At 36.9% G+C, this 13946-nt stretch overlaps 1 protein-coding gene across 6 annotated transcripts in view; it reads right to left on the reverse strand.

Annotated features, from left to right (window-relative positions):
* Positions 1-13946, reverse strand: part of LOC139976338 (segment polarity protein dishevelled homolog DVL-3-like) — a 63180-nt gene that overhangs the window by 4747 nt on the left and 44487 nt on the right. For 4 of the 6 annotated variants that reach the window (XM_071985022.1, XM_071985020.1, XM_071985019.1 and 1 more), the window contains 11 exons: positions 13736-13805; positions 12894-12981; positions 12302-12353; positions 11319-11395; positions 8805-8872; positions 6978-7037; positions 6703-6795; positions 5999-6136; positions 5268-5435; positions 4619-4819; positions 3432-3745 (listed from right to left, as the gene is read on the reverse strand). In XM_071985022.1, coding sequence (XP_071841123.1) covers positions 3462-3745; positions 4619-4819; positions 5268-5435; positions 5999-6136; positions 6703-6795; positions 6978-7037; positions 8805-8872; positions 11319-11395; positions 12302-12353; positions 12894-12981; positions 13736-13805 — 1299 coding nt within the window. In that variant the 3' untranslated portion in view covers positions 3432-3461. The remainder of the gene's footprint in view (positions 1-3431; positions 3746-4618; positions 4820-5267; positions 5436-5998; positions 6137-6702; positions 6796-6977; positions 7038-8804; positions 8873-11318; positions 11396-12301; positions 12354-12893; positions 12982-13735; positions 13806-13946) is intronic. The other 2 variants (XM_071985021.1, XM_071985023.1) reach the window with 2 other exon arrangements.

Raw genomic sequence — 13946 nt, forward strand, 5'->3', positions numbered from 1 at the left:
ACCACATCCTAATGGACTAGCAGCTCATGGTGGGCAATAATGAACCATCTTAGCTAACACCACCTCCTAATGGACTAGCAGCTCATGGTTAGCAGTAATGAACCATCTTAGCTAACACCACCTCCTAAAGGACTAGCAGCTCATGGTTAGCAGTAATGAAACATCTCAGCTAACACCACCTCCTAATGGACTAGCAGCTCATGGTGGGCAGTAATAATCCATCTTAGCTAACACCACCTCCTAATGGACTAGCAGCTCATGGTGGGCAGTAATGAACCATCTTAGCTAACACCACCTCCTAAAGGACTAGCAGCTCATGGTGGGCAGTAATGAACCATCTCAGCTAACACCACCTCCTAATGGACTAGCAGCAAATGGTGGGCAGTAATAATCCATCTTAGCTAACACCACCTCCTAATGGACTAGCAGCTCATGGTGGGCAGTAATGAACCATCTTAGCTAACACCACCTCCTAATGGACTAGCAGCAAATGGTGGGCAGTAATGAACCATCTCAGCTAACACCACCTCCTAATGGACTAGCAGCAAATGGTGGGCAGTAATGAACCATCTTAGCTAACACCACCTCCTAAAGGACTAGCAGCTCATGGTGGGCAATAATGAACCATCTTAGCTAACACCACCTCCTAATGGACTAGTAGCTAATGGTGGGCAATAATGAACCATCTTAGCTAACTTTGGATTTAATTTTCATTTAGAAAGTCTGTTTGACATGGCAAAACAGTAGATTTTTCAGGATGAAAGGCCCATCCTTTTGTTGCTGGACAAGGCTGGAATTAAAGAACATCTTCTGACACTACTTAAATCCACTGAACTTAACTATTGCTAATTGATCAACAACTAATTCTTCAAAATAAATTAAGTTGTTATTAATGAAACATCTGCATTTCTTATATAGTTCACAATCAATGTTAGGCTTTTGGCACCCATAATATTTTTGCCCTGCTTTGTTTAGAAGATATTTTTTCTGTGAAACCTTTTGTCAAAGATCTTTTTAAGATAAATTTCTTAGAAGATCTCCTTATATTTCCTTTTATAAGACTCCTTGATTTGGTTGTTTCTAGTTGGTTCTCAGTCTCTTATGGTGTTTTGTTCACATACTTCCCACATGACTCTTCCTGTGTTTAGCTTGGTCTTGACAGTAGGTATTTCATTGCTACGAAACCTTACATTGTTTACCATGTACACTATCAACTATATCTTCTCCCAAAATATGAATAATCAGCCCAGACAGCTAATCATAAAAGCAACTCATACCTACTATGCACATCCAACCTAGGTACATACCATATCCCCCACCCCACCCCCAATATAACATATTTGATCAAATTTCCCCATGTAAAGAAACAATCATATTATCTTAAATGCTAACTTCTGTAAAGCAAAATTATCTTCTTTGATCTGTACTAGCATCATCTTTGAGTAAGATGGATACCATACAATATATCAATTTTCTCTATATGAAATATTAAATCTTTCTTAGAGCTGTACATAACTACCTCCAGATATCTGCTCGACCCTTCACAATGCCCATTACCACCTCCTCTTCCCATGCCCCCTTCCACTCACTTCTCATAGTGAGGCTATGGTTTGGGAAAAATTCATATTTGGTCATCTCCAATGGCCCTGATATCCTTCAACCTGCCTCTCAAATTCCTCCCCCTTTCCCTCCCCCCCCATTTCTCCCTGTCTCCCCCCCATCCCAACATTTAACCTGTAGCAATACAGTCACTGATACATACAAGTTGAAATAAAAGCACTGCTTGACTATAAAATTCATATAATTGCAACAAATTACATGCATTGGATACAAAATAAGTGTTAATAATGAATTAAAGAAAAGCGGGAGACTGGAAGCTGAAAATTATTACATATTTGCAGAATCACATGCAAAAAGAAATGCAAAAGAAATAATAATTGTGAGAAAACAAAAGTGTGAAAGTGATTAGCGATAATGGTTGCTTCTGGTTATTTTTTTACTATATTTGGCACAGTTTTACTTTTAAAGGCTGCTAATGCTTCATTTCTCCTACATGAGTGTCTGAAGCAATGAGGTTGTTTTTAATTTATACCCTTTCATCTTCAAGCTTATTTTCTTGTAATGTTTGATGAAAGAAATTTCATATAGCACAAAGGGGTTGTTACCCACTATGGAGGTTCTCACCTCATTTTGGAGGTAATCTTACCTCATTTTGGAGGTAATCTTACCTCATTTTGGAGGTAATCTTACCTCATATTGGAGGTAATCTTACCTCATATTGGAGGTAATCTTACCTCATATTGGAGGTAATCTTACCTCATATTGGAGGTAATCTTACCTCATATTGGAGGTAATCTTACCTCATATTGGAGGTAATCTTACCTCATATTGGAGGTAATCTTACCTCATATTGGAGGTCGTTGCCTCATATTGGAGGTCGTTGCCTCATATTGGAGGTCGTTGCCTCATATTGGAGGTCGTTGCCTCATATTGGAGGTCGTTGCCTCATATTGGAGGTCGTTGCCTCATATTGGAGGTTGTTGCCTCGTTTATGAGATGTTCCCATCTAATACTTATATCAAACATGTCCCCATCTAATATTCTTATTGGATAAGTCTTCATTTAATATTCTCATTGTATAAATCCCCAATCTTATATGCTAATGAGACGTCCATCAAATACTCTTCTTAGAAAGACACATTTAGTTATGATATGAGCTTTTTACATGTTTAAAAACACTTTTGCCAACGAGGAAACGAAACAATGTTAGTGGAGACAAACGAAATATGACAACGTGATGATGATGATGAGCATGGTTATGTGCAGTTTAGTGATTATTGCATATGCAACAGCTGTGCATGCATACATTACATGGAATGCCAAATTAATGAAGGAGGCTTTAGGTCGCCAGAATTCCTTTGATACTGTATTTTGTGAGTTTCCAATATGTTTTTGAGAAATTTTGCTTTGGCTAATGAATCTCGAAAGAGCAGAATTGCCAATAATTGGAGTAAAGAGGATATAAATTGTAATGTGACCTCAATTTTATTTGTTGTAACAATATTATGTGGTGCATTTTTACACCCCTAATTATCATGTGAGTGTGTTTCCATGGAGAATGACAGAACACATACATTCTATATAAACAGACAAGAGTGGTTTCCACAGGAAACTCTCAGAATGGATATTATCACTACCATGAAAATGATGGGTTATAGTTTGAATTCAAACATCACTTTCAAAGCATTCTTGGGAGATGCTCTCATTTTGTCAAACAATTCTAAAGAAGGAAGGATACTTCAATCTCGTCATGCCTCGACATAAAAAGGTGAAAAACAAGATGAAATCAGAAGTGTTTCTGCTAGTCACCACCAAAAATTGTTTTGAAAGAAGTGATCTTGGCCAGTAAGATTTTGCTTTGGCAAACTCACAGAGGTTGTTAATGACTAGGAATATTATTGTCACATGACATCCACAAAGAATTCTGACGGATTGCCCATAGCCATTCGGAAGGACTGTCTACTCGCAGACAAGTCTTCAGTCATTAGGCCAAGCTGACGAGGATGAGGAGGAGGATGAGGAGGGGGTAACTCGCCTCTGGTGGATCCATCACCTAACTGACTGGGAGCTCGGCTGCCACTGATGATGGAGGCTTGGTCTGAGTCGTTACCGCTTCCTGAACTACCTTTACTCCTCGCTTTGGCTGCTTCTTTCCTCTCTTGGCTGTGAGTAGAGCCTGTACTCCCTGGAACGAAAGCAAAATATCAACTTTGTAATAATACTTTACTGGTAGAAGACAGTCCGCATCCGGTACAGAGAGGTCAGGCATTGGTTGTACCTCATTAACAAAAACAGTTTGATTAATTTCCTTTACAACTGATGTAACACCCTCAACTCACACAGGTTTATTTCCTTTTTACATCACATCAGCAAGAATTCAATCCCTGATTCACTTTTAACTCACAAAGATTAATATTTTACTTCCTTTTAATGTTAGTTCATCTAAGGAAGAGAGGCTGGACACAAAAACCAAACACAACTTGATCCACTCTGAACCCCTGACCCCTTGCATCATCGAGACTGTTAGCATGTGATCTTGATGCTGTTGCTTCAAGTGAGACAACTTAAAACAGTGCTCTGCATTTCACAACACACCACCAAAGCGATATCAACCATGAAGGTCTAAAGTATTATTTTTTTACTTAAAGCACACTAATGTGAAGTACAATATGATAAAATCATGAGCAAGTATTATTCCCCTTCACAAAGATTGACAAATGAAAAGTCCAGATGTAAACAAAGCTCCTAGACTGTCTCCTGTTTGCAATAGCGCTGTGACATCAGTAAAATAAACTTACCCAAAACCTGATTATTAATGACTACAATCAACTACTAAGTATTTTCAATGCATTTAATTCTTCTCTGAATATTCATGACTATCTCTCTTATTCTGAGTATTAACCATGTGTAACTTTCATCATCACACAGCATCTCCACTGAGCATATTCAGAGCACATCCAGTGGCATCAAACATCTACACACAACTAGTTTACATAAATACTATTCATATTTCCAATGAATATTCATATCCAATATTTCAATAATCATATCAGCCTACCTCCACTGCCACTTCCAATGCTGGTGCCTCCAAAACTGGTGTAACTCTGACTATCAAAGCTGGTATAACCAGTGGTGACGGGTGCCTGCTGGTAGGGTACGGTACCACCTGGAGGTAGCCAATGGGGAGGTTGGTGAGGGAGAGGTCCTAAGGTATCCTGGTCAGCTTCTGCATCATCTCCTAGCGACAGAGCTGCCATGTCTACAAGAGACAATACAACAATTAATTGTCTGTTAATTATTAATCTGCCATAATGACACACTGAGCTGACCACCAACCATATCTGTACACTTGCCTTTAATCAGAGTGGTGCTACAAGAGACTTGTCTTGATGGTATTTTATGAGAAAAGATGATAAAAATACAAAACAGTTGAAGATGAAAGTACTCACTGGATCTTACCAATTCCTTGGAAAGATGAAGCAAATCATACCAATGTATTAATCTAATATATAGAATGCAAGCGATGAAACACTCCCTAAAACAGCTACTTCATCATCCAAGGTTGTGTTTACTTCTCTCCTAATAACTAGAAAAGTATGTTTTGCCTTATGAGACCCCTACAAACACAATATCACCACCTCCCCCCACCCACCCCCAATGCCTCCCAACCAGCATAAAGAATGTAAAAGGGAAGGCTTGTCACTTACTGCCACATAGATCTCCGAATACGTAGTAGCACTGTTCAGAGAAGGTGATTTTATTGACAGTGTGCCTGATAAAGTTTGCCTTGAGCAGGTTGCATGCATATTTACGAGCATCCCTTCTGTCTTGAAAGCCCTCAACGTGTTGGAATAGCCATTCAACTACGTCAGAACCTGCCGGAGAGTGAAAACAACATTTTATGTTTTTTACTCTTATTATGTTTGCTTGTGTATGTGTGTATCTATATTAAGGCAAGGAGGGTTGTACTCATAAAGGACATGGGGACTGTTGATTCTTGGAAAGGAAATAATATTAACATATTAACAACACTGGTTCTCTTTAAGAGATACAACTTCTGCAATCTGCAAAATATTAACTACTGAAACACAGAGGAGCTCCTTGAAGATTACAGGTTCTACACAACACAGCTTCATAAAGTTGTGTTAGATGTTGTCTAATGCTGTTTAACTGGTCTAACAAGAATCAGACTGTTGGGTAACTTCAAGACTGGAGATTTTTATTCCCAAATATTGATTTCTTCACGTCAACTTTAAGACAACATCAACAATTACATAACCAAGCTGTGACACCACAGAACGATGCAATTTTTTAGTTAAAGCTTATATATTACATACATTTAATTCGTAAAAAAAAGTGACAATTGGATGAACATGTAAACAATGAATATCAATACTTGAAGAGCTCATTGAAAATCTCGTTAATAACATCAACTTACCTAGGAAAGCGTTTGGGATGGTAATTTTGAGCCACATTCTGTCCCTGATGTCGAGGCCAGAGTCGGGGACTGCCATTGCTCTGGCTATTGTGGCCATATCTGTGTTGATAGTTAATTTAGTATATTCTTCTAAACCCCCTACAGGTAAAGAAAAACAAAAATGAATATATCATATCTAACCGGCATTTATATTTCATGGCCAGAGAGAAGATCCATCATAACTAGAACAAACACTTACATCTGAAGATGGACCAACTATCTCTTAATTGATTAGCCTTAACTACAGTAGCTCTGAAAATGTAGGTTTGCAAAAGTCTGAACAAATAGAATACAATAAGGGTGTAAGTGGGTGTACCTTGACATCCTCTGATTATGTATACTTACAGCACCTCTGAGCATGTTTAACTACCGCACCTTCAATCATGTAAATACTAAAGGCAAAAATATTCTTCTGTGGGATCAAATATGCTAATCTCAGGGAACCAACATAGGTTTGAGATTAGATGGGTGGGGGAGAGGGCCATGCAGACCAGTGTTAACTGGTGCAGAAATTGGCAGTACCACTTCTGGGCCATCCCCTTCCCTGGTCCCTCCTTGGAGTTTTCAGAACTGAATCACACAGAGCTTTAAATTCTATCAGCCAAGGCCTATATAGTGGGTATGTCCTCTCCTTGGATATAAATATTCATAGATTTAATACTCACTTTCTGATTCCGGTAATGAACTTGAGATCGATGATGATGTCATGGAAGTCATGGAAGGACTGAGGGCACCACCTCTATTCTGATAGTCAACGACTGAAACAACAAACAAACAATACCTCCATTGCAATTTCATTTCCAAACCACAAACCATTTATTATTTAACTTTAATTTTGAATAACAATATTTATCAAGATTTTTTTTGTTTTATGAAACTTAAAGAATTTCAGTCAGTTTTGCAATCAAACACAAAATGGCAAAGTTGTTAAAAAACTTACCTTTCATGGCATTTGTATGTGCGACCCACGCACCAGGATCAATGGGTCTAACTGGCTCACCTACCACAAGAAAAGTAAGATACCATTACGTGACTTATAGCGAGCATGATGCCATTGTGGTAAATATTCAATGAATATTCATTAAGATTACAAACACAGGGTATATGATAATGGAATGTTACTAGGACTCCCCGCGATGCAGATTTATCACTATCTGAACAATGGAACAAGACTCATAAACTATCGCTGACATCAAGTATTGAGTTGAGAAGTATTTGACATCTTGTGGACACCAATCAGCATCAAGAGGTTGACAACAGAGTTAAATGGTCAGGACACAGAGGGATATGACACAGGACACAGAGGGAGACAACAAAAGAGTCTGTTAAATGGTCAGGACACAGAGGAAGACCTATGTTTATATGTTTTAATTTTTAAAATGCTGCAAGTGCATCATAAAACTCCATCAAAGAGGAGAGCTCCATCAAAGAGCATATCCAACATCAGAGAGCTTGTTCAATTCAGTTCTGATCACATTAACACAAGATACCTTCAATTTCTTCACCAAAGTGACAAAACTTGAAATACAATAAACATAAGAGGATGACATTTTTTCAGCAAGAATGCTACCAACAATTAAGGGGTCAATGAGCCCCATGGCTGAGGAAATCTGGTAAATCAAGACAGAACAATCTTGACAGAGTGGCGGAACACTCTCATAAATCCTACGAATGAAGATTAAAATGTGGGATCATGATCAATGACAAACAGCCTCTGTAAGCAGCCTCTTTAAATGAGGAGCACTTCAAAATCAACAGAAGAATTATGAGTGACATGTTGCTTCCAGTACTGCCATATTTAATATTTGATCTTAATACAAGCAAGTCTTGGTATGCAGGTCTCTCCATACCAATAAGACACCCTTGGCATTATTAGAACAGAAGCTGTCACCAGTGGGTTGCTCTGAGATCTTGAATGTAAACAAATGAAGGCAAACTGCCAGCATGTCATCAACTCTCAGGGTTGAGTAGTCCAATTTGATAGCAACAATAACCTCTCAAGTTCAAATCGTATTTTTTATCTTCTTTTAGCCCAAGCCTTAGTTACAATCCTGTTTGGATCACTAGCCAAAACATTTCGGTGACAAGCATGGCTAGGAAGGACATAGGAACAGCCCATATTTTCAAGGGAGTTACATTCCATCTCTTTAACATGAGCTCAAACAAGAGAACCCCTTATAAGAACTGCTGACATTTAACAGAGCTACATAACCCCAGAATCATTGCAGAATAGCAAGTCATTTCAAATGAAGGTGAATTCCAACTCATCATTCCTACTCTTTAACATGAGATAATCTATGTGACATCTCCTTATGATATAGTCTGGTTACTAAATTAAAATTATTACTACAGTCTTAAAGGCCCACTGCATAGTACCACCCACAGTACTAGTGCATTGTTACTACAATCCTGCATGGCATGTGCAATCAACCAGTAGTGTGCCTAGTAACTTGATCATAACATCAGCCCAGATTCTGTTATGTCAATTAGGCTAGATCTACATATACACATATGCTAGATTGTGTTGCAAATATAGAATAAGTGTCAAAATATATTTTAAGAAATGTAACCAAGAATCAGGAACTTAACCATGTGTCTATAACATAATCATTTATGAATGTTTGTGTGTATGTGTATGTATGTACTACAATGCATTAAGTATATATGCATTGCGTAGGTGCATTACAAGCAGAATCAGCTGCTGTAGGAAAGACGTAACAACATAACCAAAGAGCAAGCACAACAATGAGAGGAAGTTGAGACTCACTTCTAGGAATGGTGAAGTAACCCTTAGGTGTAGGATCCCAACATTTGGCAACAACTAATTTGATTGGACTGTGGAAACAAACAAAGAAGAAACAAGTTGTCAAATATGAGTGTTGCATTAAATGCATAGCAACGTACACCAACAGTAATATGTTAATGTAAAACAACAGTAATTTGTTAATGTAAACAAACATTAATGTGTTAATGTAAACCAACAGTAATATGTTAATGTAAACCAACAGTAATATGTTAATGTAAACCAAAAGTAATATGTTCATGTAAACTAACAGCTAGTGTTGGGCGATATTTGCTTTATAACATCACGATAAATAGTTCAAAAATTATCGCAATATTTCGATAATTACGATAATTTTTTCCTTGTTGTTTTTAGTGTGTTCGCGAACACACTAAAAACAGCTGCCGATTTCCATTGCTGTTTTCGCGCAGCGAACACACCAACCCCTGTTGCGTGCGAGCATAATGGCGTGGGATCAAGGGGCCCGCCTTAGGACCCCGGTGGGGTCAAGGGGTGGAACCCCTTGTGGGGGTCCAGGGGGCGAGGGCCCTCTGAAAATTTTAGTATTTTTGCGTGTCGCAGTTGAGGATTCAAAATACTGACAACTTTTTGAATTTAAATTGTCACGAAACTGATGAAAATTTTAAAATGACAAGTGAGAGAAGCTATATTATGTGATAAAATGAAAAGAGATTTAATCAGTTTACAATCTTCAAAAAGTTTAACTTACAAAACTGTCGATATTATGAAACTAACTACGTTCGGCTAAGCCCCGTTTCTAGACTGCCTAACAATGAACAGCGTGCACTATACGTACATCAGTTTACAACTGCAGTGTTTACCCCTACTTATATATCACGATAGGCTACATGTGCTTCGAATTTTCCCAGGTACCTTGCCAAACAACCCCCTGTCTAACACCTGTTTGTTAACATTTTTGGCACGTTTCCAATAAAGTTTTCATGGAGTAAACTATTTTGGCTGCACTCTAGAATTAATTCGGTCAGTCAGTAAAGGATCGGTAAAGTTATGCGAAATATAATCTTAGACGTTCAAGAAAAGTAGGTAAATATCCCTGTAACATTAAGGTAAGTAAAACACACCTCAAGCCAACCGGCTCTTCCGCATGAACAAACCGATCTATTCCCCATGATACACGAGGCACAGTCTATACCATACAGACTTAGCACGATATCAAGGCCCCAATAGCTACAGTATGGCCATCTTTATGAAAGTAAACCTTGTAATACCATGTTTTAGGCCATTTGGCATGATTAACTAAATGCTAAATATTGTTTCCAGGTCCTTGTAGAAAACGTCAACTTCGCAAAACACAATTAGTTGTTTTTATTGTTACGTGAGATCCGTAACCGACGAAGTGCATGGTTAGGCTAGTTACTGTACACTTATCAATGTTAGGATATTAATTTTTCCTTTTTTGGGGGGAAATTCTAGAAAATACTTTCTTTTTCCCCCACTTAACACTAGATGTGGTCTTTTGGTTTATTCATAAATGGGTGTACTAGAGCCATGTTTACATGACATTAGTTGCATTTAGCACGATATGCCAGTTTCGCGTGAATTTTTTGAAAGAATTTTGTTCGATCTTTCGTAAAATTTGAAAGGTGTACCAACTTACTGTTCGTACACAATTGGTAATTGTTTTTTTTCTCTATACCGTCAATGTTGTAAAGAACGGGTTTTTTACGAAGTTCAAAAGGCAATAAATGAAGTTGATAAACTTTATTTCTTTTCAACTTTCTTAACCATAGAATGCTAGAATAACATTTACACAAAACGGAGAAAGGATAATCCCATTTTTTCCACATTTATTTCAAATTTCTTTCACAAGAAATTATCGTCATTTGTTCAATCCTCAAAAAATATCGTCTTGAAAAAAAATTATCGCGATAATAATAATTTTCGATATATCGCCCAACCCTACTAACAGCAATATGTTCATGTAAACTAATAGCAATATGTTAATGTAAACCAACAGTAATATTTCCATGTAAACCAACAGTATTATGTCCATGTAAACCAACAGTAATTGTGTTGATGTAAACAAACAGTAATATGTTAACAAACAGTAACTTGTTAATGTAAACCAACATTAATGTGTCAATGTAAACTAACAGTAATATGGTAACGTTCATATCAGTAGAGTGGTTAACATACTCCATGTTATATATAAGCATGAAAACTGGTTACATCACAAACCAATTCACATCACAAAATCAACCCTGATTTCTGTTTTGAAATTTTCACCAATAGTCACATCAAGATTTCTAGCATCGCTTACATAGAAATATTAACATTTTGACCATAAATCACAAAGTATGCCAAGGAACAGAAAGATAGACCCTGACATTCACACAAACTGCTCTCCTTTTGAACCAAAATTAAAGACTGATATCTGTAAAGGTAGCTTTAGGCCAGTTGGTTGTCACCATGGCAACACTGTAACCATAGGAACATGATAAATAAATTGCAACTCACCCTGGTTGATGAACTGCTTCCCTCAGTACCCTGACAGCATCATCATTGCTCATATTCTCAAAACTAACATCGTTGACCTGTCAAATAAATAAGCAGACCAAATATGAAGACATCATGTCTGCTGTAGTCCAATTTAAACAGAGAGGAATGACAGAATTAAAATACCACCATCACCACCACCATCATCATCATCATCATGGGGTCATTATCCTAACATGTCCTAATAGACTAAACCAACTGAGGTTATGAAGTTAACTTAGAGGGAGACACTCACATTTAACTAGAAGAAGATATGTTAATATCAAGCAAACATGATTCCACAGGAAGGACAGACATGTATCCAGTATTTAGAGATAATTATAGGAGAAGATAAAATAGTATAATCTAGTATGATGGAACATTACTGCTTCACTTTTACAGTGAGGTTCTAGTCTCATTCCCAAACATTGACCAATCACAATTCCATTTGTACCATGCACATGTCTGTTTGCAGCTGTACACCTTCCACACACGTTGTTGATGATTTCATTTGCAGAATGCCTCACAGAACTTGCCCAGTTAACTGTCCCCAGGATTCAAGGGTTTCTACACATAATCAACATATCATCTCACCCCAGACAGCTATTTGAGTTCTTCTTGTCCATTTAACAGTATTTTATTACAGCTACTGGGTATAGCTACAAATAAGATTGTTATTGTCCAAACTTAGAACTCTCCAGTTCTTTCTACTACATCCATGTTAATAACTGATTTTATTTGATGGTGAAGTTCTGTTGCCCAGACACTTTTGCATATGAGTGGTTATCACACGAACAAGGTTACAAAACAAAATTTCAAGAATACTCTGTCAATTCACTCCAATCCAATCAAATACAATCCAATCCAATTCAATCAAAATGCAATATGGCTGGTCAAGCCAATCTACAACACACAGTTATGATATTTAATATTGCATCATTTTTATCTTTGCTTGTTCCTCTAACCTGTAAGATCATATCGCCAGGTTCAATCCTTCCATCAGCAGCAACAGCTCCACTGTAAAGATAGCAGCAAAAAGGAATATCTTACTGAGTTTTACCACTATTTGACCATTTCTAGGATGTTATCGAAATCACTTTATCGAAATGACACAGCCAACAATATACATATTCAAAGGACAGTGTACTGCTGATTTAACATCAGACCTCCATTTTGAAGCTTTGAGATGTCACAAAGCAGAGATTTGTTTATGAAACAATACTTACAGGAAACAGCAAATATCTCTCCAAGCATAAATGTTGTTTACTGGGAACACAAAGCCTGATGAGTGTTGCACTAAGTCAGGGAAGGTAACTTATCCATAATATATAATCCATAGAGAGTCAATGGATACAAGATGACAGATAATCTGTGTTTCTATTCACAAGACAAATGGTCTATTTCACTTTATGATAGTTTTAAGATAAAAGTTGCAATGTTTTTTAAATGCATGTGTTTAACACCATTCTGTATTTAAAAAAAATGGTTTTATCTTGAAATCAAATGAATAAGAATGGTCAAGAGAAGGCAGCAGAGAAGAAGATAGTGACATCTTACCCTTTCATGATGGAACCAACGTATATACCTCCATCTCCACCTTTGTTGCTCTGTCCAACAATACTTATACCTAGGAAGTTGATTTTGTCTGGATAGGAAAAAATAAAACAAACTTAAAACATGTGAAACGTATTTCAAAAGGAGTTTACTCCTGTCCACAATGGTTTCCTGTATCATTTATGTCAAAGTGCGATAAAAGGGAAAAACAATTAACATAACAAATTGATCAAACTTGGTGCAGTAATTAAGATATGACTTAGGGCACAAGCTCAACTTTAATTTATAAAATAGTTGAAAAGAATTAAGAATAAAGAATAAAGCATTTTGTGGTAAATTATTTTTCTGTAGCTAGTAAAGATGGCATCATACTCTAAGTATGTAAAACATCTAAAATACTACTTTAAATGCAGGCTGATGAAGACATCAACTCCTCTGTTTAGGATAAATATGTCATGTCTAGCCATTGTGTTACACAAATTCTAACAATGGTTACAGCTAATATTACAACAGCTTTATATCATGATAGTGTTGACTCAATGATAAAACACAATACATATAAAGCTATATGAATCATTTCAAAACATTTTAATATTTATAACAATTCATACCTTTGTCAATTCCGAATATTGGAATAGGGCTTTTTTCTCTATCATATTGGGTAAAACTAACTGGCTGCAAACAACATTTGTTACAGGTTTACAATGTTGATATGATATTCAGGAGATCAATTTTTAGAATCTGTTACATGCAAGCTTCCTGTCTGTAGATGTATATATTGGTACATGGAGTTCCCTTACAGTACAGATACATTAAATATTGACATTAATGTTAACTTCACTTACCTAAATTAAGAGTGACAGTGATTATGTTAAGTGACATGGTTGAATCTGTGATGCTACTAAAAGACGAAGCCTGCAGGAGAGAAACAGATAAAATGGTTAACAGTTTCAAAAACCAAACTAAATCACATCAGCTACATCACCACACACTGAACAAACATTTAATCATACAATATGTAACACACATAACCATACTACCTCACACCACACACAT

Source organism: Apostichopus japonicus, chromosome 11, assembly GCF_037975245.1.
Source record: "Apostichopus japonicus isolate 1M-3 chromosome 11, ASM3797524v1, whole genome shotgun sequence".
Lineage (NCBI taxonomy): Eukaryota > Metazoa > Echinodermata > Holothuroidea > Aspidochirotida > Stichopodidae > Apostichopus > Apostichopus japonicus.